Source organism: Triturus cristatus, chromosome 1_2 (assembly GCF_964204655.1).
Source record: "Triturus cristatus chromosome 1_2, aTriCri1.1, whole genome shotgun sequence".
Taxonomy (NCBI): Eukaryota; Metazoa; Chordata; class Amphibia; order Caudata; family Salamandridae; genus Triturus; species Triturus cristatus.
This window is the reverse complement of record NC_140580.1, coordinates 477565101-477589359: the sequence shown is the minus strand read 5'-3', so window position 1 is coordinate 477589359 and position 24259 is coordinate 477565101. Positions and strand designations below refer to the sequence as shown.

The following is a 24259-nucleotide window of genomic DNA, read 5'->3' as shown; positions in this document are numbered from 1 at the left end:
ATACAAGACAAGCAGTACATACAAGTGACTTATTCATACATTGTAGCTGACTATGGTGAGAGTCTGATCGCTTTAAACATATCCCTGTAGGGAAATGATTGTGCATATTATGGATACATTCATATAATACAGTTTGTGGGTGAAAAGAGTTTGGCGTCTGCTTGATGCGTTATCTGATAGCACCAGCTGAGCAGATTCTTGGGCACCAACACTCATTCTTTCGCAAATTAGGATTAGGTTTAATGAGTAACTGGCACCTGCATAAATCACTGTCTAGACCACTAGCACTATGCGTAGTAGATATAGTGGGTGGCTCTCTGGAAAAGGTTGTTCCTCTCTGTTTGTTAGCTAATAACACAGGCTGACTCACACAAGGTATACAAAAAACGTGTGATGAAAGATCTCTCTTTTCCCACGATATCCGAAGACATATGTGGGGAGAATTTTACATGCATAGAGTAACATCCTAAGAATGATGACTTTGTTTCATGCTAGTCATTAAATATGCTATACAAACAAGCATTTGCAATGCAAATAGGTCTCGCATTTGTGAGTTAGAGCTATTGACATTGTAAATGGCAATATTTTTCCCTACATGTTTTATTTTTGGAATGAATGTATGTAGTGTGCAAAATCCCTTGGAAAGGTCCTGCACTTTGTAATAAATATATTGAAAAAGACGCAAAGTGTGGATTGTGTCAGAAAAATGCTTGGAACGTACTTCATGGGTGAAGTGTCGCCACACATGCACACCGTGGTGCTTTACTAATGCGAAACTCAATAATAAAAGTAGTGCTTACAGACTAACCAACGCGATCGGGATCGGAGCATGTGAATCCGAATCCCGGCTTCTCTTTAATTTTCTAGACTATTTGACTCAAGAATTCAATTTGTCTTTATTCGATCATAAGCAATCATAAAAGACATATTAACCCCTTCAGCGCGGCGCGGATTTCCGCACCACGCTGAAGGTTCTGAGCGCGGGCGGGGCCATGACGGAACGGTTCCGTCATAAGCACAGCCCAACCGACGTGCATGACGGAACCGTTCCGTCAAGCGCGTCGAAGGGGTTAACAGTACAATTTGATTAAAAAGGATAGCTTTTTTTTTAAATATTAAAACTTCTCATAGTAAATTTCCATTAAAATTATAGACACATATCAAGTTATAAATAATTTAAAGCACCCTTTCCTCTAAACGAGATAAAATCCATGATAAGAAAATGTTATCCATAATTACACATGATTTGGTTTGATGCTTCATTCTTATAAGCTTATAAGCAGATTAGATTAAAAAAAACAGAAAAGAAACACGGTAACACTCAATAAAATCGAGTTACATAGTACCATGCAAACTATTCCTTCTAAGTGCCTACGCCCAACTCCAAAATTTGGCCATAGCAATAACTATGACTTCACTGGTATCAGTTTTTAAGATACGCAGAGCCGTTTGACAAGATCTTGTTCCCATTTTGACACAAACCAGCTTGAGCCATTTACGACGAGGGCCCTTATATGCAGGGCACACAAACAGGACATGCGGTAAAGTCTCTTCCTCACATGGGCAAATATGACATTTTGTCTCATACTCAATCCCCCACCTTTTCGTAAAAGATTTTAGGGGGAGAGTGCCCACTCTAAATTGGTGATAGAGCTTCCTATCACCAGGGCTCATAATGGTATCCCAATAGGCCTCTAGCCTGTATTCGATGTTATAGTCCATAAAGAGACCTGTTAGTGAAGCACCATTTGCCAAGGAAAGGTACTTATGACAGATCATATCCCTATATAAGGCTTTGAAATCTGTTTTAGAGGGGAAAGAATTCCCTACTGGGTCCTCCCATAAATGTTTGAGGCCCATATCCAATAGAGTAGCCCTAATCTTTGGTAACCATGTGATTTTATTAGATTTATCAACTTCTCTAATATACTTAACAGCTTGCGCATAAGGGGCTAACTCCGGGGTGGTCCATAGTCTGCGCCAGTAGGCAAGAGGTCTAAAACCCGCAACCTCCTCAAAGGGAATGCAACCCAGATCTAAAAGTAAGGGTCTGAGTGGTGTCGATTGAGGAAGGCCGGTCAATGCCCTCAGAAACTTATTCTGAGCTTGGACTAATGGAACTAAATTTTCGAAGCCCCAGAGTTCCGCTCCATAAATTATTGAATCTCTAACCTTCCCTTGATATATAGCTAGAACCGGAGCAACGGGTTTAGTTTGTGATAGCCGGTGCTCTTTTAAAAGGGCCCCATCTAATTGATTATGCCTTAATACTAACAGGTCCATCTGCGGCTTCCAATTCATTTTTTTGCCCATGGTGACGCCCAAGTATGTGAAGGAGTCAGTTTGTTCCAGAGGCGCGTTGTTCATTTCTACTCTAGCTTTCACTATCTTATATTTGTGTAAGACCATGAACTTCGTCTTGTCAACATTTACTACAAGGTCATGGTCATTACAGAAGAGACTAAATCTATCAAGGGCTCTTTGCAGACCAACTTGTGTCTTAGACAAGATTAAAGTGTCGTCTGCAAACATTAGGAGAGGGACCCTCGATCCAGCAAGAGTAGGAGCGTCCGTAGGATATTCAGTAAAATATGGGAAAACATTATTTATGAATAACGAGAAAAGGGTAGGGGCAGGAACACACTCCTGCCGAACTCCCTTATCCACAGAAAAACTTTCAGTTACCTCACCCTGTTGACCCCATCGGACTTGGGCATAAGTAGATTCATGTAATTTTATAATAAATGATAAGATCTCAGCGCGCATCCCTACTTCAAGACTGTCCCACAGCTTGTTGCAGGGGACTAAATCAAATGCAGATTTGAGATCTATAAATGCTGCGTAGAGGGTCCCCCCTGCTAAGATCACTGTATTCCAATATATTAACATGAATCTAAAAACGTGATCAATAGTGCTAACATGGGAACAAAATCCTGCTTGATAGCTGGATAAAATTTCATTTTCATCAATCCACCTATTTACCCTGCCTAGCACTAATCTAGCCACCACCTTTTGCATGGTGTCAATGAGACTTATGGGCCGATAGTTAATTGGGCTGGCGCGATCCCCCTTTTTATATGTCGGGATAATTTCAGCCCCGCACCAGGTCTCCGGGATGAGGGCACCTCTGGCCAGACCATTCGCAAAAATAAATATATATTTGAGCCATTTCTCCCGGTCAGATTTAAATAAGTCCGCCGGGATGCAATCTGGGCCCGGGTCCGTACCTACAGCCATCCCATCAAGAGTGCGCTCAATTTCCGCTTGGGTAAATGTTAAAACTGACTCTGAGACTGCACATTGGAACAGCCCAATACTTTTTGTAAGCGATGAAAATTGGGTCTGATAATGTGCAACCCAGGCTTCAGGGGGGACATTGTTAACTGGTACCGGACCGGCATTATCACTTACCCACTTAATTAATTGCCAAAATCGACACCAGTTTTTCCCATTACTAGCGTCTAACAGATCCCTCCATCTATTTTCATCAAAGGCGTTCTTTGCCCGTTGTTTAGTTGCCTTATATTCAGATCTTAGTTTCCTTACCTCCTGCGTTGAACCTGCCCTTATGGCTTCAGATAAATCCCTGTATTCTATACTACAAGCCCTATCATACCATTTCGCTGATTTATAGATAGGATACACATTAGTTCTTTTTTTGGCTTTATAAAAAAGGATCTCAGCTTGGCAAAAAAAGCCTCATGAGCTATTGTAAGGGCTGGAAGAGTGGCCTCATTATGGCCAAGTTGCGAGAGGACTGTAAGTGAATCTGCAAGTGATGACTTAATCTGGGTCATGATGCCTTCATCCTCGAAAACCCGTACCCATTTTAGCCTACGGGAGTCATGAGACATAATTACGTCTACTGTTGCAATATCTGTACTACCCCTATCGGGCATACAATACTTTGCCTCTAATGTCAATATCAGGGGATCATGATCACTCTCTGGTCTTTTCAGGACCTCCATGTCCCTCATCCTTTGCCAGAATTCTAATTTAATAAGAAAGTAATCAATCCTACTGCTTCTTAGCCCGTTAGAATAAGTATGATTGCCTTTACTATCAGATATAGATCTTCCATTTGCAGCCCGAAGCCCCCTCTCCAGTGTTACACTTTTTAACTGTAGGACAGCTTCTGTCCATTTCTTAATAGGGGTGAGCATCAAAGACGGAACACCCCAAATAGCATCCTCATCAGAGGTAAGGGTCCCATCTTCTAAGCCAAGTGGCTCAAACGTGCAGTTGAAATCCCCCGCAATAATCCAATTACATGACCCCTTTAAGGATTTAATATATACGTCCAGGCTAGAGACGGTCGGTGATGCCCTTCCACCCACCAACCCTCTAGCATAGACATTTAGCAATATGAACTCGGGTTCAAACTCAGATTTTATTTTAATTACCTGAATATCCGGATTATCAATCTCTAATTCTTCTGCCTGGTAACCCGACTGTTGTTTTACCCAAGTGGTTAATCCACCTTACGGCCGGCCTTTAGTACTCGCTATTGCTGGCTTACCAAATGTCAAATATCCTGGCCGAAAGATCGTACTAAGAGACCAAGTCTCCTGAAAGACAATAACATCATAGAACTCTATGAAATTAGACCAATCGGAAGAACTAGTCTTTGCTTGCAAGCCAGCAATATTCCACGATAGAATACGTTATGTGCAGGGATTTGATCCTTCACCTTGGTCTATCTGTGCCAATTCCTCAGCACACTGTGGTCCGCTAGATGTTACTAACTGAAGGGCTGGATCTATCACATGGGGAGTAACTAATTGATTGAGAATGTCATCTGTCCCTGTTACGTCTACCGGTAACAGTCAATCACAGGCATCTAAACCGGACAAAGGGGCAAATCTATTAACAAGATTAAGGTCAAACGGTCGTCCTAGGGCCCTATAATGGACATTGCGAAACCCCCCTCCTAACTGGGAATGATAATGAGGTCTGTAAAAAAACCCTAGGGTCAGGAGAGATATCCTAGGCACTCCAATAGGAGTCTGACTGCGTGCTCATTGTTAAAATTGGCAACCACACAGTCTCCCCCCCATCCTTAACGGAATATCCAACCCAAAGTGAACGTCTGGCCATTATCAGTTGGTTACTAATATCCCAGTCCCAAGCCCCTGCTTCCTTCAAATGTACACTTAACCAGTGCAGTGTTTTTGCCATTAACTGGTCAGTAGATTCAGTCTGCCCACCTCGTAAGGGCAGTACATTCCTCAGAACCACCACTATTTGACTCACTCTTCTGCATCTTGGTTATCCCCCAAACACTGGGAGGCAATGAAGTTTGCCAAGGGGGCTGGGGGCAGGTGAGCTTTGGGGGTACATGTAAATGTATTCATTGCCTAGTTATCAACGTGGCCCAGTGCTATTAGTTAAAAGTGTGCAGATTTCATTTAGATATTAAGAGTACTTTACTCGCATCTATGAAAAAATCGACATTAACTAAACAAAATGCCAGAAGGCGTGTCAGTTTTCACAGTGTGTTAGACAGTACTGGTTGCTTAGTTTCATTGCATTCATTTTTGTATTTACTCTTTTACACAGCATCCAAAGTATGTTACCTAACCCCCAAAGCCCCGAGTTGTTAAATGACCCATAGAAGGGAGTGTTTTACAGTTGAGCAAATGTGTCCAAATGTAAGTTTGGTAGTGCCATGGAATGATCGGCTAATGTGGTACTCGATGAGCAGGTATTTACCTACACGTTCAAAACGTACGGTATTGTGGCTGTTGTTTGTTTGTACACAACCACCTCTCTGAATGTGTTTATTAACACAGAGCTTCATCTATCAGACAGTGCTCACAGAAGGGTGACTAAAGCACAGAACAAAATGTATTCATTTATCCTGAGGGTGAAGGCACCCGGAAGGCTTAGGTGCCCACCCGGATAGGCTAGGGATCCCAGCGCTTCTACAGACTCTGCAGTGCTCCTCTGTACCAGCAGGCTAGTAACAACACATGATACCTCTGTCACCATAAATCAAAAGGTCGATTTCTTAAAGTGGATTTTTATTTTCCACCTTGTACATGTAATATTCATGGACTATATTTCATCTTTTTCATCAAGATCTGTTCAGTGCTGTACAACTTTAAATCAAATTACAAGAAACATTTAGAAACACTTAACAATAAAGACCAAATCGACAATTGGACAATCATGTGCATCAACAATATTTACATGAAAAGACAAGGACAATTCTGAATTCTACTTTTTTGGACAACGGAATGTGGAATATTCAACAAACAAGGGGAGTCCTACACATTTCGTATAGAGTACCTGGGACCTATTCTTTTAGTCCTCACAGACTAACAGTATTTTTTGAGTGCCAACAGGAGGAAGCCTCCAGAAAGCAGGGAACAGGTTTTTGACACTATACTTGGGTGTCTGGCAAATGTTTTTTAAGGACTTGACGTCGATATTGTTCCTTGGAGTTCTTAGTACGGCTTGCCTCCTCTAGAAACCAACGCGTTTCGACCTTCTATGTGGCACTTGTTGTGGAAGGTCTTCATCAGGGTGAACACATGTTTGTGCGAAGGACTGGGTGTATCGTTTGGGATGTCCTATAGGAGTCTGATATTTGAGTTTCTTACGACTCCAGGGGTAGACGCTGTTGGAATTCAGCGAGAAAAGGAAGGGGAAAGGAAGGGGGAGCCTCCAAACAATGGAGGTTGAACACCCCGGTACCAACTTGTGCCGGGGTCAAAAGCTCTCCTGCGAATCGGTGGCTTGAGAGCTGTGGAGCAGCGCTTCACTTTCTCGGATGGCTAGCGTGGCAGTACAGCATGCAGCTCGGGGGCAGTCAGTCATCCCTCCAGAGTGTCACTCTGGAGGGATGACTGACTGAACAATATCGATGTCAAGTCCTTAAAAAACATTTGCCAGACACCCAAGTATAGTGTCAAAAACCTGTTCCCTACTTTCTGGAGGCTTCCTCCTGTTGGCACTCAAAAAATACTGTTAGTCTGTGAGGACTAAAAGAATAGGTCCCAGGTACTCTATACGAAATGTGTAGGACTCCCCTTGTTTGTTGAATATTCCACATTCCGTTGTCCAAAAAAGTAGAATTCAGAATTGTCCTTGTCTTTTCATGTAAATATTGTTGATGCACATGATTGTCCAATTGTCGATTTGGTCTTTATTGTTAAGTGTTTCTAAATGTTTCTTGTAATTTGATTTAAAGTTGTACAGCACTGAACAGATCTTGATGAAAAAGATGAAATATAGTCCATGAATATTACATGTACAAGGTGGAAAATAAAAATCCACTTTAAGAAATCGACCTTTTGATTTATGGTGACAGAGGTATCATGTGTTGTTACTAGTCTTTGGATTCCAACCTCTGTTTACCTTAAATGAATCAATCCCCTGTTGTTTATATAACCTCTGTACCAGCAGGGCACAGCTCAGAATCTGCCGCTTGTGCTAAGAATAGGTGAGGGGATGAGGTTGGGGCATGAGGGAGTTGCCAGCAGATTTCCAGGTTATTCTGACGTGAGGCAATGGAGACTGGCTTTGTCAGTTTGTCTGCACCAGTCTATTTCTCTACCATCTACCTGTGCTCACTGTCATGTATCCATTCATCTCTCTTTGTTAGAGGTGCCAAGCCAATATATTAATTAACAGGTAGAGCCAGCCAGAGATAAGCCAAGCGTATACGAGCCAGTGGGTGAGCCGTCAAAATGATCAGCATGTTAATCATACAGTAAACATGATGTAAATGTACGATAATGTCGCTTCAGAATTCAAAAGAGTGCATTTCTTTAGCGCGTCACCTCACAACACAAGGTTATAGCATTGAATTGAGAGGAAGTTGTTAAAAGTGCTCATTTTAAGCATGAGTTAAAACACTGCCGCTCCTCCCGCCCGACAACAATGCCATTTGTGAACTAAGAGGCATCAGTTGCCATGCATACCCCGAATGTTGCCTAGAGTCTTATTATATTTAGAGTAACAAAAATATCTAGTTAATTAAACACGAGAAGTTTATGTACAGCACGCATCTTGAACTCTCATATTTCAAGGTGGCAATAATAAAGATGAAAACGGAAGTGCCGGCAGGCAAGAAAACATGAACAAGAGTGGGGGGGGGGGGTGGGGAGGGTTAGAAGTCACAGACTGAGGAAGGGGGCGGTGGGGTGGGGAGACAGGGAAGAAAATAGTGTTAGGAGTAAAGGGGCCAATAGCCGTTGAAGGATACAAATGATGAATGAGGAGGGACTAACAAGCCTCAATCCAATCGGAAGGTAGCATTTAAGACAAAAGCCAATGGGCAGAGAGTGGGCGGAACTTCCACGAAGCTTCCACACTACAGTATATACTGTATGTCTCACAAAGCGATGGCAGCGCATTCACGCTGCAACGCTAGGCGAGACTTAAGAGAAAATAGTGTCAGGAGTAAAGGGGCCAATAGCCATGGAAGGATATAAATGATGAATGAGGAGGGACTAACAAGCCTCAAACCAATCGGAAGGCGGCATTTAAGACAAAAGCGAATGGGCAGAGAGTGGGCGGAGCTTCCACAAATCTTCCACAATACAGTATATACTGCATGCCTCGCAAAGCGATGACAGTGCATTCACGCTGCAACGCTAGGCGAGACCTAAAAAATAACTGAAAGAAAAGCCTATGCAATAAAACATTAAATACTTTATGAATAAGCAATCTTTCATAACATAGCAAGCTATAGAGAAACCCGTCATACGCTGGTATGTAGTGGAGATAAGATCACAGGTAATAGGTCCGATGAATTTATAGGACAGGTCATTGTGTAGGGTTCATAACCCATAGATCTGGATGAAAATGTGTGACTCTGGTTGTATATTGGATGTTACAATTGATGATGCAAAGAAAAATGTGAAATGTTTGACAACACAAAAATGAGAACACCCAGATCATCAGTATGAAATAATAAACAAGAAGCATAGCAGCCTGAATGACCTGCAACAGAGGGTGGAGCAGCCTGGAAAAGGCAAAACAAACATCTAGTGGGGGTACTAAGGTAGAGTAGACAGTTAGTCAACTTACCCACTCCTCTAGCAATAGATGTTTGGCTGCTCTCCTGTGTATTGGATGGGGAACAGTTTTCATTTTGCTTCCATGTATAGGACTACAACTGAGTAAACACGGCAACTCCTCACCTTGCACCATCTGTGGAATCTGCTGTGTTCTTGAACCATTAAACTGTGCCAGGAAACAGCTTAGGTTCATAAGCTCTGTCAGGCATTGCAAACAATATCACCTTTTAGACAAAACTCTCTCTATTTTATTGATACTGCAAAGTTAGGTTTTCAATGCAAACGAGGTGAGCGTCATTTTATACCAAAGTTGGTCTTCTCTGGGCTCTGCTAACCATTTTACTTAGAGTATGGTAAGCGTATTATTATTGCCTCTGATTCCACATTGCTTGATACCAAAATATTTACCAAAATGCTATGGTGGACTTCCCTTTTTCTATAGACAAAGGGAACCTTATAGGCCAAGTCATAAATTAAATTTGTTTGACGAGCTCTGGACAATTTGGAAGACTTAACTTTTTCATAATCACCTAGTTGTTATTGTATTGTGAGGCAACAATGCTCCAATTGTCCTTAATAGGGTAACAATAGTGAGAACAGGACACTATGTTCAAACACGCCCAGAGCACCAAGCTGATCATGGGTATGTAGATGCCAATTTAGATTCGCTGTTCAACTATTATCAACACATAATTGCTGTGTACTAATTGGGGCCATATCTAAAGCAAAATCTAGTCTGTACATCCACCACCCAACTCTTGGTAGGAAAGATTCTGTATTAATTTGTGTTGGCCAAACTCCTTCTCATGGACCTGCGCTCCCAGCAAAGACATGATAAATTTGTCAAAGACAGCCACATGAAAGAGCATTCCTTCCTGTGAAATGTGACATCCTTCTATAATTATGGACCTTCCATTGTTTGGCCATTCCAGGAGCAAGTAGAAGGTTGTCTTGACATGCCAGTGAGCAGGAATTAATAGGACTTCTGAAACCATCAGCAAACCTCAATGGGCAAAGCCCAACTTTTCTGGCCTCTTGATAAATTATTAAGAATGCTGTTTTCACTAAAGTGAATTTGAGAGTTGTCCTTTAGCCTTTTCATGCCTAACAGTTCAAACTCTTTAGGAAGTGCCAACTATCCAATCTGCGTTTTTACTAATTTTCTTGGTCAAAAACTGATTTTCTTTGCAAAATTAGCATGGTTGACAGCATATGCATACATTTCATTCTACAGACTTCCCTTATTATTATCTATCTCCTGTTTGGAGCCATCTTTAGTGTGGTCCTAGTTGCGTTTTGTGCACCAGCTCAAATTCTCCATCTCACTACTGAATGACAAAATCACTGCTAGTGATGTTTTTACCAACCCAATATGAGTTCATGTTTAGTTGACCCCCAATATCTCTGAATTGTGCACCATCATCTGTTTGGAGATATAATATCTAAGCCATGACGCACATACATGCAATTGGTTTACCGGGCATATTTACTCATGTGAACAAAGTACACATATTTTTCTGTCCTCCCTTCTTTAACTTGCATTGGTTTATGGACCTCGTCTTAATCTTTTTGGTCATATTCAATGCCATTGTTTTTAGTATGGATCAGATTCTTCTGCTGTATTTAAAGCCCTCCGTCTAGTTACTGTTGTGGCCTGCTCCCATGCAAGAGTCACCGTCACATCCCCACAGAGACTGCATAAATTATAGGCTATAGCTGACCCTACTGCCCATGTATTACTGAACTACCCTAGTTGAGAAAGGAATGTGATGTATAATTTTTCTTGACCTGTGATTTCCCCCCTTTCATGGAACATACATATGTGCATCATATTATCTTAGCATGTTAAGCAGTAAGTACTGAAATTCATTCAAACATATGTACATTATCTTAGCATGTTAAGCAGTAAGTACTGAAATTCATTCAAACATATGTACATTACAACTTGTAAGTATATTACCTATCTACCCAGGTTCAGCATAAGTATCCAGGGTGACATGCCAGTTCAGCTCGTGCCAGCCGTCCTGGGCCGCCCTACTTGTCTTCATCTCTAGTATGCCTGATTTCTGTTGTTATTGAACACTCATTCCTAGTCCCTGATGTTTATGCAAAGAACTCTCCTGGGTCCACCCCTAGTTCATTAATATCCCCCCTAATTACCAGTCTGCATAGAGTTGCCCTTGTCTTTCAACTATTCTATACTTTACTTCACTGCTTTTCGATTAATATCAACAACACCTATAATAAAATACAGTATCATTTAATATACTGCTGATACTACAACTACTGCTACTACTCGTAATAATAATAATAATAATAATATTGATAATAATAATAACAAAACTATTGTTATTACTGTTTGTTACTTCCTGATTTATGGAAAGGGGACTATAAGACTCTACGTAATAAATGGCCATGGCAAAATTGCTTCATTTGAAATCTCATGACTTTAGAATTATTCATTTAGTAGATATATAACTTTAACCATTCTTACTGGTTATACTCCTGCTGCTCGCCTTCATGCAATTAGTTCTAAACACAAGGCATATCCTCTCATTTTTATGTGTGATCTATGCTCTATAGCAAGGCTTGGATTACAAATAGCCCAATGTGTGCAGGAACTCTCCTTGTGCACTCACCCTTGCTACTGAATGGGGTGTACTCGCCATGCTATCCATCACTGTGCTGTAAATGGTAATGTATATGGGTCCATCAGTTTCTACATCTGGTCCTGAAGTTTTCATGTGTGTCGATGGGGACCTTGTCACAGCTAACTGCTCATTACTAGATATCAAAGAGACAGGCATTTCTCGTTACTGTCATAATACATAGTTATCTATCATCGCGTCATTCGAAGACAGCACTACTCATACAAACACAGAAACACACATGCAGACACTGACATACTCAGACAAGTGCGGTTATACTCATACAAATACAAATACACACATGCGGACACTGCTTTACTTATACAGGCAGAGTTATACACATACACACACACTTACAAACAAGCCAACACTGCAATAGTCATAATGACACAGTAATACAAATGCAGATGCAGAAATACTCCTACACATGTATACATACGGAGACACAACATTCCCCATACAGACAGAGTTACTCACATGCGGACACAGCAATACTCATACATGCACTGTTATACACATGCATACAGAAATACTCCTGCACAGTTATACACATGCAGACACAGAAATCTTCATGCACAGTGATACACATGCAGACACAGAAGTACTCTTCCACAGTTATACACAAGCAGACACAGAAATACTCATCCACAGTTATTCACATGCAGACACAGAAATACTCATCCACAGTTCTGCACATGCAGACACAGAAATGCTCATCCACAGTTAAACACATGCAGACTCAGACGTACTCACCCACTATTATACACATGCAGACACAGAAATGCTCATGCACAGTGGTACACATGCAGCCACAGAAGTACTCATCCACAGTTATACACATGCAGACACAGAAATGCTCATGCAGTTATACACATGCAGACACTGAAATACTCATCCACAGTTATACACATGCAGACACAGAAATGCTCATGCACAGTGGTACACATGCAGCCACAGAAGTACTCATTCACAGTTATACACATGCAGACACTGAAATATGCATCCACAGCTATACACATGCAGACACGGAAATGCTCATGCACAGTTATACACATGCATACACTGAAATACTCATCCACAGTTATACACATGCAGACACAGAAGTACTCGTCCGCAGTTATATACATGCAGACACAAATAATACTCATCCACAGTTATACACATGCAGACACAGAAGCACTCATCACAGTTATGCAAAAGCGGACTCAAATTCTCATCCATAGTTCTACACATGCAGGCACAGAAGTACTCTTCCACAGTTATATACATGCAGAAACAAATAATACTCATCCACAGTTATACACATGCAGACACGGAAATGGTCATGCAGTTATATACATGCATACACTGAAATACTCATCCACAGTTATACACATGCAGACACAGAAGTACTCTTCCACAGTTATATACATGCAGACACAAATAATACTCATCCACAGTTATACACATGCAGACACAGAAGCACTCATCACAGTTATGCAAAAGCGGACTCAAATTCTCATCCATAGTTCTACACATGCAGGCACAAAAGTACTCTTCCCCAGTTATATACATGCAGACACAAATAATACTCATCCACAGTTATACACATGCAGACACGGAAATGCTCATGCAGTTATATACATGCATACACTGAAATACTCATCCACAGTTATACACATGCAGACACAGAAGTACTCTTCCACAGTTATATACATGCAGACACAAATAATACTCATCCACAGTTATACACATGCAGACACAGAAGCACTCATCACAGTTATGCAAAAGCGGACTCAAATTCTCATCCATAGTTCTACACATGCAGGCACAGAAGTACTCTTCCACAGTTATATACATGCAGACACAAATAATACTCATCCACAGTTATACACAGGCAGACACAGAAGCACTCATCACAGTTATGCAAAAGCGGACTCTCAAATTCTCATCCATAGTTCTACACATGCAGACACAGAAATGTTCATCCACGGTTATACACACGCAGACACAGAAATATTCACGCAGACACTGCTTCATGCAGACTTAATTATAGACCAGGGAGGAATGAGCTCGTTCAAAAAGTGTGGGCTCACTTTCACAATTGCTTGGAATACTACTTAAGTGATAAACTAAAAATAATGCAACAGGGCAAGTACACCACCCCAGACGGATGGCAGTGTGCTAGGTAGGGCGAAAGTGGTGTGCAGTCATCATTGGTGCAGAGCCAGGACCTCATTAAGAGTGCCACGGAACTGATACAGATGCAAAGTGGACTCTGTGTGCACATCTTGTTCGTAACTTGTTTGTTAATGTTGCACATTTTCCCTGCACACATTTTATTGCACATCAAAATATGCAGCATTAACAAGTTATATTTCACTCTGAGGTGCAGAATTCAAAATAGGACATACTGCACCCGGTGGTATTTTTGAAGTGCAGTATTCCCACTTCATATACTCGGAAACCCTTAATGAGGCCCTTACCAGTCAAAAAAATAATATATTTAGCGTTCATCTATGCAGGTGGCCATCTTTTATATCAAGAAGAGAGAAAGCGAGAGTCACAACAAGAACAAACACCGACAAGGGTCTCTCTTAGCTTCAAAAAACCAGAGCATCACCCAGGTGCTCGAAGGATACCTTGCCAGATTTGTGAGCTGATCTCAGGCAGGCACCCATGTAATGAACTCAAGTTAAGAGACATGTCCTGGTTTGCACTCTCTCCATGAAAGACAAGACATGATGCTCCTAGGATAGAGAGCCACGGCACAGCTTGTATTCATTTTTAACTAGACTCTCATAAACGTGAGTGAAATGTTCGCTTTCAAAAAGGATTAATACATCCCCGATGGTGCCCGCAGACATTCCATAGTGCCACATCTACATTATCAGGTCTTGTGTCACACAGCGGGGAAAATAGTTGGTTATCAATATGTGGTGATAAACCATAGGTTCTCTAAGGCCAGCTGTTCAATGGGATTTCATTCATATTGTCTATGGGTAAAAGGGGAGCAGCTGATAAACCAATAGGGGGTTCTACTCACTTTGGGGCAGATTTATGTTTCCTGGCGCATCCCTGCAAATCAGCAAGGATGCGCCAGGAATGATGCGTCACGCAAGTTTACCCTTGCGCCACACATGATGCGCCGCATTTACAATGCGGCGCATCATGGCGCAGGAATAAACAGATGCGTGACGCATCCGATGGCGTAAGGTTGGCGCAGTGCTTCAGTTGCGTCGCAAGCGCTAGGCAACTCCAGCACTGTTCCAACCTACCCTATCCCTAACATGGTGCGTCAAGCCTTACGCCTGCTTCAAGCAGGCGCAGGGTTTTGGCGCATCAGTGTTGGGAAAGTGACTCAGTCAAATCTTATAGATTTGACTGAGTCACTTTTCAGGGGCGTTCCTGCGACGGAACGCCCCTCCCACTGTCGACACGCCCACGTGAAACCTGATGCAGGTTTTACGTGGCGCAGGGCTTTACATCGTGACGCATCTCCATAGATGCGTCACGATGTAAATATGGCGCAACGTGGCGCAGGATTTACACCGCCGCTGCGTCACAAAAGTGACGCAACAGCGGCGTAAAAGTGGCGCATCTCCAATATAGATCTGCCCCTTTGTGCTTAGAGCAGACTATGGAAGTCAGAGCTCTTCACATCTTAAGCCTAAAAAAGTATAAATGGAAATGTCATCAATTAACTGTAACATAATAAGTTCGGATAACTTCTCATGTATAAAAAAAAAAGGTGAACGTTTTCTTACCGAATGTATCACTGCTGTTACGACGTGTACCATTCAAAAGCATAAAGACGTTTTCTCAGGCCTAGAAAATGTATTAAATGTGGATCAACTACCTGTACCCCTTTTGGTACTCATGGCTTAATTATTAAAGTATATTTGAAAATGCGGTCACCCACCTCCCGCCTGATCTTATTTATATTTTATAAACACCAGTGACATTATGTTTCCCCATCTCACAATAAAGTGTGTTTCCAGAGGACTGTAGCGCACCATGAAAGAACTGCCACATAGTTATTGTTATAGTAGAAATGTATTTTATGCGCTTTTATACGAAAGTAGCCACTCGACTGCTCATATGAAGTAATACTGCAAATATTACATGCTTTGCGAATTGCTGTTCGTCCCAGACCTGCTTTAACTCCTAAAGGTACATTGTTTGAGTTGGAAAGTATGCATTTACGTGTAACGTTGCATTAAAATACAGCAACATTTATTTTTAAAGTGTTCTAATTGTCCTTTTTTGATTGTTATTATATATCGTTAACATTCGTATTAATATATATGGTATATTATTATCATTGTTATTATAATTTTACTAATAATACTACTTAGAGTATTATTACTATTGTTATTATGATTATTATTCTTAATATTATTATTTTAAAGTGTTAGGTCCATAGCAATTTGTGAAGGTCAGTCAAACATCGTAAAAATAATTACGGGAAATCATACCCATAAAAGCATTTTATAAATATATCAATAAGATAAAAATAGGAGGGCCTTGCATTTTCAGTGAACTATTGCAAACCTAGACAGTTTTAATGCCAAAATGTTTCACAGACAGCAGGAGAATTTAAAAACTGTTAAAAATGACAGCTTGTCTTTAAGTTACGCTTTCGTCTGTTAGCAGCTGCCAAGATTAGTCGGTGTTTAATATACACATTTAAATTGATTATATGCTTCGAATTGTTTTGCTCAGTTCTAAAGTGAGAAGAAACTCGGTATTATCTTTTTTTCTGCAATTTCTAAAAATATCAGTGCGGCGAAGGAGAGCTCTTCGGACCAGCACACGTTATGTTTGTGCCTTTGTGTTCATTCTATTCAGTACTTTATTTACATAAGGACAAGTGTTCAAGTGGGCCTCCAGTGCTGAGGAAGCGAGCTTCGCAGATGGTCCCCTGCAAAGATCACCTCAGACTATGGCAGAACAGCAGATGGCGCGTGCTGGTCCTGCCAGCAGCCTGTCCATGGAAGCAGCGTGCAACATCATCTCCTCGCCTCAAGCCCGCAAACACAAGGGAAGGAAGATATATGTAAAATGTGGGTTAATTCCTTCACTGTACATCCACTGATAGCGTTCCGGCGCCGCTGTTCAATCAGCAAGATTTGATGTAATTAAATTATACAAAGCAGGGTCATTAAAAGGATCATCTACAAAGGGTGAAATGTTAAAAACCTGGTACAATTTCCCTAAACGTTTCCACTGATAACCAGATCAAATATTGGGAAACCTTCAAAGTTTCAGTGCATAGTTAATCATTTTACATTTGCTATATTATTATAGTAGGAGGTGGGATGAAGAGCCACTTCTCGACTATCCCTGCTTAACTAGGGTTTCTATGAGACTTTTATATCTGGACCTAGCGGTGGTCTAGTGACACAGACGTGGGTGCTGCTAAAGTGGGCACATTCTGAGCAACAGTTGCTACAGAAATGTGCTTTGGGCCCGCATTGTGGTCTGTGTGGAAGAGGGCTTGTATCACTGCTGAGTACTTTTTAGGTCGAGCCTAGAGCAAGCGCGCATGCGCTGCTCTGTGAGACGTATTGTGGAGGAGTAGGGAATAGAGGCCCCACCCACTCTCCGCCCATATTTACCATTGGCTTGTGTCATTGTCTGCCCAAAATGCTGGCTTCTAATTGGTCAATAGGCTTGTTAGTCCCTCCTTAGTACCGCCTCCTCTTCATTTGTTACCTCCCATGGCGACTGGCCTCTTTACTACAGTTGTTACGCGGTACGTGTTATTTAGACTGTGAGCACTATTTTCTTTAATGAGGTTATCCTACTGCAGACACAACATGCTTTGGTGCTTTCTTTACTCCCCCCCTCCCTCCCATTGTCGTACCTTCTTCCCCCACCCTCCCTCCCCCGTTGTCCATGCCTTCTCCCCTCGCCCGCCCTCCAGTTGTCTGTGCCTTCTCCTCCCGCCCGCTCTCCCATTGTCTGTGCCTTCCCGCCCTCCCATTGTACGTGCCTTCTCCCCCGCCCGCCCTCCCTTCCGTTGTCTGTGCCTTCTCCCCCCCACCCACCCTCCCTCCCATTGTCCCTGATGCCTTCCATTTGCAATGCAATAGGTCTCGCATAAATGTGAAACCTATTGCATTGCAAATGCTTGTTAGTTCCTCTAATAGTCCTTGCCTCTGTGGGGTTTTTGGGTGGAAAGGGTAAATGTGGCTGTTGAGCCCTTTCTATCTCCTGTAATGAGAATGCCTTTGAACTCTTGCTGGGCCTTATAAGACCACTTGTATGTGACTGGTTCACCAACATTGACTCTGGCTGCTCTGTCTTCATGTGTGTTTTCCCCATGTTGTCCTTCACGAGTGTTTTGTACCTTTTTGCCAGCGGGCTGATCAGAAAACAGTGATGAGCGGAAGTGCTCTCCATTCATGGGGCTGAGAGGCACACATATGTAATCCTATATGCACTAGTGTTGTGATGTCATTGCTGGTACGCCGAACCATGCCCTTTCTAATAGGGGCAGGATCATCAAATGCTGGGACTCGAAGATCCTCACATCAAGTCTTCATGCCCCTCACAGAGTTTATTGCCTTAAACTGTGTGCACTTCATTTGAGAGTGGATACTTTTCAGGTGGCACCATAATTTTCTTGCTCAGCTGTACAATCATGGAAGATTCAGCACATCGCTTACAAAGACTCCCTTCTGGCATGGCTACCATCTACTATCTACTAGTAAATGCGGTAAACTTTGTGACGCACAATGTAATTCTTTCTTTCCAAGCTTTAGGCACACGCTTTCATAAAAAGCTTATGGTGCTTTCCTTCACTGTGGTCCTATCACAAGGAATTACACAAAAGCACATTTAAAAATTGCAGATATAGCTGAACATAAATGGTTGAACCTCAAGTGGGCCAAAAGTAGTTGTTATATTAAACATTAATTATATTCTACATCTGTGTAACACATATGCAAATCATTACATTCTGAGTGTGTTGTTATCCATGCCTGCTAAAAAAATAAAATAATTTATTTCAACTCCACAGAAACTGAAGATCTTCCATGGAGTTACATAAGATGTTATTACTGTATATTTAATTACACTGTTCTGTAACAGAAGTCAAACTGATAAAACTGGCTTGTGCATGGAAATATATTGTTCCTCCTCTGAAAACATAACTTTGCCTATACATTGTTTAGAGACAAAGAGTGGGACCCATCCGGAGACCAAGCTCTTTAAATGACCTCGATCACAGTCAAGAAGAGAGGGAAGTTGATTTTTTGAGGCTCCAGGTACTTGAACAACAAACTATCATAGATGAACTTTCCAAGGTACGTATGCAAAGCGATCAATACAATCTTAATGTTTTCAAATTGTTTGCTTCTCAATGGAAGTCTCTCCTAATAATAGCTCAATACTTCTTTAAAAAATATGAATGCCTGTTCCTACGATTTCTATTTTTAACGGACGAGGACTTATAAGTCAATTCATTCCTTAAGGGGGTCTTGAGGAATGATTTCAGGATGGCAACCCAGATTTCCAGTTTCGCCAACAGGGACAGAAAATAGTCTTGGGCACCAAAATAAAAGTGGCCCCCTTTAGCGAATCAAACAGCTAATAAAATGGCCCACATTTTCAAACTGGGCGAGTTTAAAACTTCTAAATACATTCTGTGTAGGGGTTTTGCAAGATATGAGAAACTGCATGTATTTGTGCTTGCGGCGAGCAATGTTTTGGGTAAAATCAGGAAAAACAGCAGTAAAAACTGGCACCAGACCATAAAACAGGCCCACAAACAGCCAAAAAACAGACCCACAGACTTATCCGTGAGAATAGTCATTCTGGCACTGCCAGATTGCCCTATGGGAGAGTCAGAAATTGCCAACATGGCACAGTTCCCTCTTTTTCCATAATGTCTCAAGAAATGAACTCAGAAAATCCTATCATTGGGCATAATGATTTTTTTACATTCTGTTTCAAGATATAGGTATTCAGTAGAACAGCAGACCTGTATGATGTCTCATGGGTGCGTTTATTATTGTCATTCCTAATAGAAATTGCAATATTGAGAACTTGATAAGACTGTCATATCACTTAAACATGAAAATGCTTTTAGCCAAAACTACAATGTTTAAAATTTGTAAAAGGAAATTTATAGTCAGTGGGTGGCCAAGGGAGCAGTTATACACTGCCTTATGAAGCTCAGGGACTGCGCCGAAGTTTCATTTTCGATATCCACAGGTAGAGCTAAAATCAGGTGCAGAAAGCCTCGAATGCTGAAATGATACTAAAAATGTATAAGATGAGGAATTATACACACAACGTGTTTAGATAGTGAAGCACAAATTATAGAAACAGAAATGAAAATGAAAATGCACAACGCAAGTCTGTGATATTGTTCGGCAAATGTGGTGATTTTAATACTAATTCATATGTGCTACTTTATTTTTATTAGACTCTTGAAACCGCTGGCTACGTGAAAAGCGTGATAGTAAGTAGCATTTTTGACATTTATTTTTCACACTCTGTCCATACAAAAATCACAGCAAAAAATAATTATATATAAAAACAATAATACTCTCTCACTATCCTGTTTTAAATAATAAATTCAATTAAAGCAACTGTAGGCTTTACAAGCAACGAAAATACAAGATTGGCACAATATCGCGTGGCTATGTAATCTGGGTACATATTTTTTGTGCAGTGAATAACAACAGATGGTTGTGTGTGCGTGCGACGAGGGAGCAAAAAGTAATTGCTTTCAGAAACAACAATCAAAGATTCTCGAATACGCCCAATCATTTCTTCATTTTCTCAATAATTGTTTATTTTGTTGATGGCAAGACCCACTGTAATGTAAAATCGCAGGTCAATTATGAACCTGCAAACCATAAAACACCTGGATGCAATATCACACCACACCATGTAAAAGTGTATTATAAGTCTGTGATAACTTCAAGATCTGCCCATTCAAAACCGCTCATAATGACACGCTTGCATTACATTAAAGCAAATACCTTTACCACCCATGCCTTTACCACGCATCTTTTACCATGCATTGCCTTTACCACACAAGTCTTTACCACACATGCCTTTACATTGAAATGGCAAGGATATATCAGGTAAGTGAGATCCCTAAATATATATATATGTAGAGCAGAAGAGGGATTCCTGTCCAAAACTCCCCACCTCATGGTATATGAAAAGTAATCGTTCAGAGAAATACAATCTTTTAAGTTCTGTAAATAAAAGGGCAACAGATTAGAAATTGTCAAGGCGAGGAATAAGTGTAAGACTGCCCTATCTAGAGCTAAAGGGGATTGGGAAGCTGAACGATGGATAGTAATTACAGAAGGATAAGAAACGGGGATCAAGAGGCCTTTTCGAAATTAATAGCAGTTAATTTATGATCTGTCAATTGTCTAGAATCAGTAATAAAGCCAGATACATGGGTAGCCCATTTTGGAATTTTGTACAAGGGGTTGGATTATACAAAAACTCCTAGCAGATCTCTAGCAGGAGAATCAGTTGGGAATGAGGGGAATCTTACTCATGGGGAAAAGAGAGTACCCGTTCTCACTGCAGCTCAGTTACATTTTACCTTAAATGAAATAGATTTAGCACTAAAACAGATGAAGAAACAAAAGGCGTTGGGATGGATTGGATAGCGGGCGACCTGTTCCTATCTCAACCAGAAATTTGATCTCTGACTTAAACGCGGTATGTAATAGTATTTTAAAGGGTGACCCAAACCCCCCACACATGGTATGGATCTGTCATCATCCCCATATATTAAAAGGGGGAAAGGGATAACCTATCGAACTATAGGCCTGTTGGATAATTCATAAAAGATTTTTTGTAGCCATGTGTTATTTAGGCTCCATGACTGGATAGAAGAGAATAATATTCCCGAAGACACACATTTGGGTTTCGGGACTAAGATTAGTACCTTGGATCAGGTCCTTCACTTCAAGGTGATATCTTGGAAATATGTCACCTAGAGACATCAGCATCTATATGTCTCTCTCATTCATCTGAGAGCGGCATTTGACATGTTCCCCTGGGATACCCTATGGGAAGTCCTGGTCGGTTATGGAATCCTAGAGACTTGCTATGGATTTTGAAGACTCTCCACGCAAAATTGTATGCCAAGGTGAGATGGAATATTGCAGGAGATTTAACAGATAGAATTGATATTAAGCTAGGGATGAGACAAGGTTGTGTTCTCACCCCCACACTTTTACCTTATATATCAATGAAGCTGTAAAAAAAAAGTTGGCAGATTGTAGGCATGATGCACCTAAACTAGTAGGAGTGTCCAACCCGATCTTAATGTTTGCGGATGACACTCTGCTAATATCCAGAACACCAATGGGGCTTCAATCAGAATTAAATGCCTTTGTTGCCTTTTGCGAGGAAAGGGGCTTAGAGCTGAATCCAACTAAATTGAAATTTATGACTATAAATCCCCTTCAATCGTACAGAGGGAATGTAACAATGGAAGGGCTGCCCCTTGGGACAGTTTCACATTTTAATTATCTAGGTGTCAGACTGCCAGAGAACCTAACTTGGGAAGTTCAGTTGGAAAAAAGCAAAGTCATTTTACACCAGAAAGCATTTGCAATAGGGAGAAAAAATAAGGCTGCCTCTGGGGGTGCAGTGTCTTTTGCTATTACTGTATATAAAGTCTTGATATTAACAGCGGTAGTATATGGAGCGGAGGTATGGGCATATGTCAAATCAGAAAGTTTAACTAAAGTTGAGAATACATTTATTAGGGCTCTCTTTAAATTCCCCCAAGTTCACCTATCACACCACTGAGACATGATCTAGCTATAACCCCAATACATTGAATACCATTAGACTTTAGTCTACCCAAGAGTTAGCAGCCTATAGGGATTCTGTAAAGGAATTGCTAGCTCTTGAGAAGGATGCGAGTACTCCTTGTTTGAATGCAATAAGGAAAATGTGTAAGAGAATAGGATTGGGAGAATTGTGGACAGCACCAGAGCAGATCCCTAAAGCAGACACACAGAAAGTAAAGCATTTACATTGGGAGGAAGTTCTGCTGCAAACATAAAGAGTCCATCAGGAGGGTTGCATAACGGGCCAGTTCCTGAAATAGCATTGTGTCCCAAGGCTTGCTCCCTATATGGATAACATTTTTCCTTTCCAGGCCAAATGCCTATAAGTGCAGTGTAGATGTTGCCTTTTGCTGAGAGATCATACCTCGAAATGGTGCAATGGATCTACCAACTTAAAATTCTATCCTAGTTGCCCACAAACTATTGAGACGGAAGTGCATTTTTTGTTTTTCTGTCCTCACTATAAGATAGCACACAAGAAATTGATAATTGCTATGGGAATTAGGCACTATTGAGTAGCTGCAAGTCTGTTGAAAAGTGATTCAAGAGAAATAGTTTTCTGCTGTATCTCGGTACCTTTATTGTGCATGGAACCAAATTAAAAAGGCCTTAACCAACTCCAAGCTTTGAGTAATAAAATCTTAGTAAATACTTATTTTATTAACATTTGGATGTTTTTTTAATTTTTACATAGGAACCGAAGGCTTAAATTATAGGTATATTATTATTTGTTTAACTGAGGTGCACACATGATTTTACTGACTGGCACTGTATTTGAAGCCAATCTAATTTAAGCCATAGCGGTATCGTAGCATTGATATGAGTTGCCATTAGATCCACTTGTCTTTTTAAACTTATTTATAGATTTAAATTGTGTAAATAGGACTGAATGTTTATAATATTCAGTCAGTCAAAGAAGCTTTATTCAACTATGCAAGTCATGAAAGCATTACAGATAAAAAGTTAAAAAAACAGTACAAAAGTTAAAATCTAAGTTAAAACGTTTGTGCAAAAAATTGCAAGAATGGCAATTGGAGCTATTGTCTTATGAAAAAAACATGAAATGACATAACAAAACAAAAAGTACAGACAGTCTCATAAGCCTTTACAGTCGTGTTGGGCCCCACAAGTCACATTTTGACCACATGCACCTACACGATGTTAAAGGATTTTATCATGATCATTTTCCAGCCATAATTTGTTTGGAACGAATGTGCCACATCCATCTCAAGAATTTTGCCACCGGGGGTTGCGTACCTAGGCGATGGATCAGAGCAAAGGATTTGCGGGGCTATGCTGTGTGATCTTGTGCCCATATTCTTACAGAGCTGCGCCAGCCAAACTTTACGCGGGCCGGCATAGGCAGGGCAGGCTAAAAGCACATGCAAATATGATTCAATATATTTGGCACATATATGACATTTGTTGTCCCCGGTGGAAGACCATTTGGAAGGAAAACACTTCAGGGATATAGATCCTAGTCTGAATTGGAAGTAAAGTTTTCGGTCCAAAGGCTTTTTGATGATATCCCAATAGGGCTCGAGGCACGGGCATGATGTTATCTGAAGAAAGAGCCCCAAGAGTGAGGTGGGGTCATGGCACCTAAACTCTTCATGTGCAACCATTTCCCAGTAGGTTTCTTTGAGGCTGTTTTTTGATGGGAACATTGAGGTAGATGGGGAATCCCACAGGTGTGATAAGCCCATTTTCTTAATCAGACTTCTCAGACCTCGCAACCAGCTGATTTTGTGGAAAC

General features: G+C 41.0%; 1 protein-coding gene across 1 annotated transcript in view; it reads left to right on the top strand.

Annotated features, from left to right (window-relative positions):
* The window catches only part of JAKMIP3 (Janus kinase and microtubule interacting protein 3), an 893040-nt gene that overhangs the window by 597331 nt on the left and 271450 nt on the right, over nt 1-24259 (top strand). Inside the window, exons 7-8 of the mRNA XM_085606202.1 lie at nt 18838-18969; nt 20094-20129. Of these exons, the coding sequence (XP_085462328.1) occupies nt 18838-18969; nt 20094-20129 (168 nt within the window). The remainder of the gene's footprint in view (nt 1-18837; nt 18970-20093; nt 20130-24259) is intronic.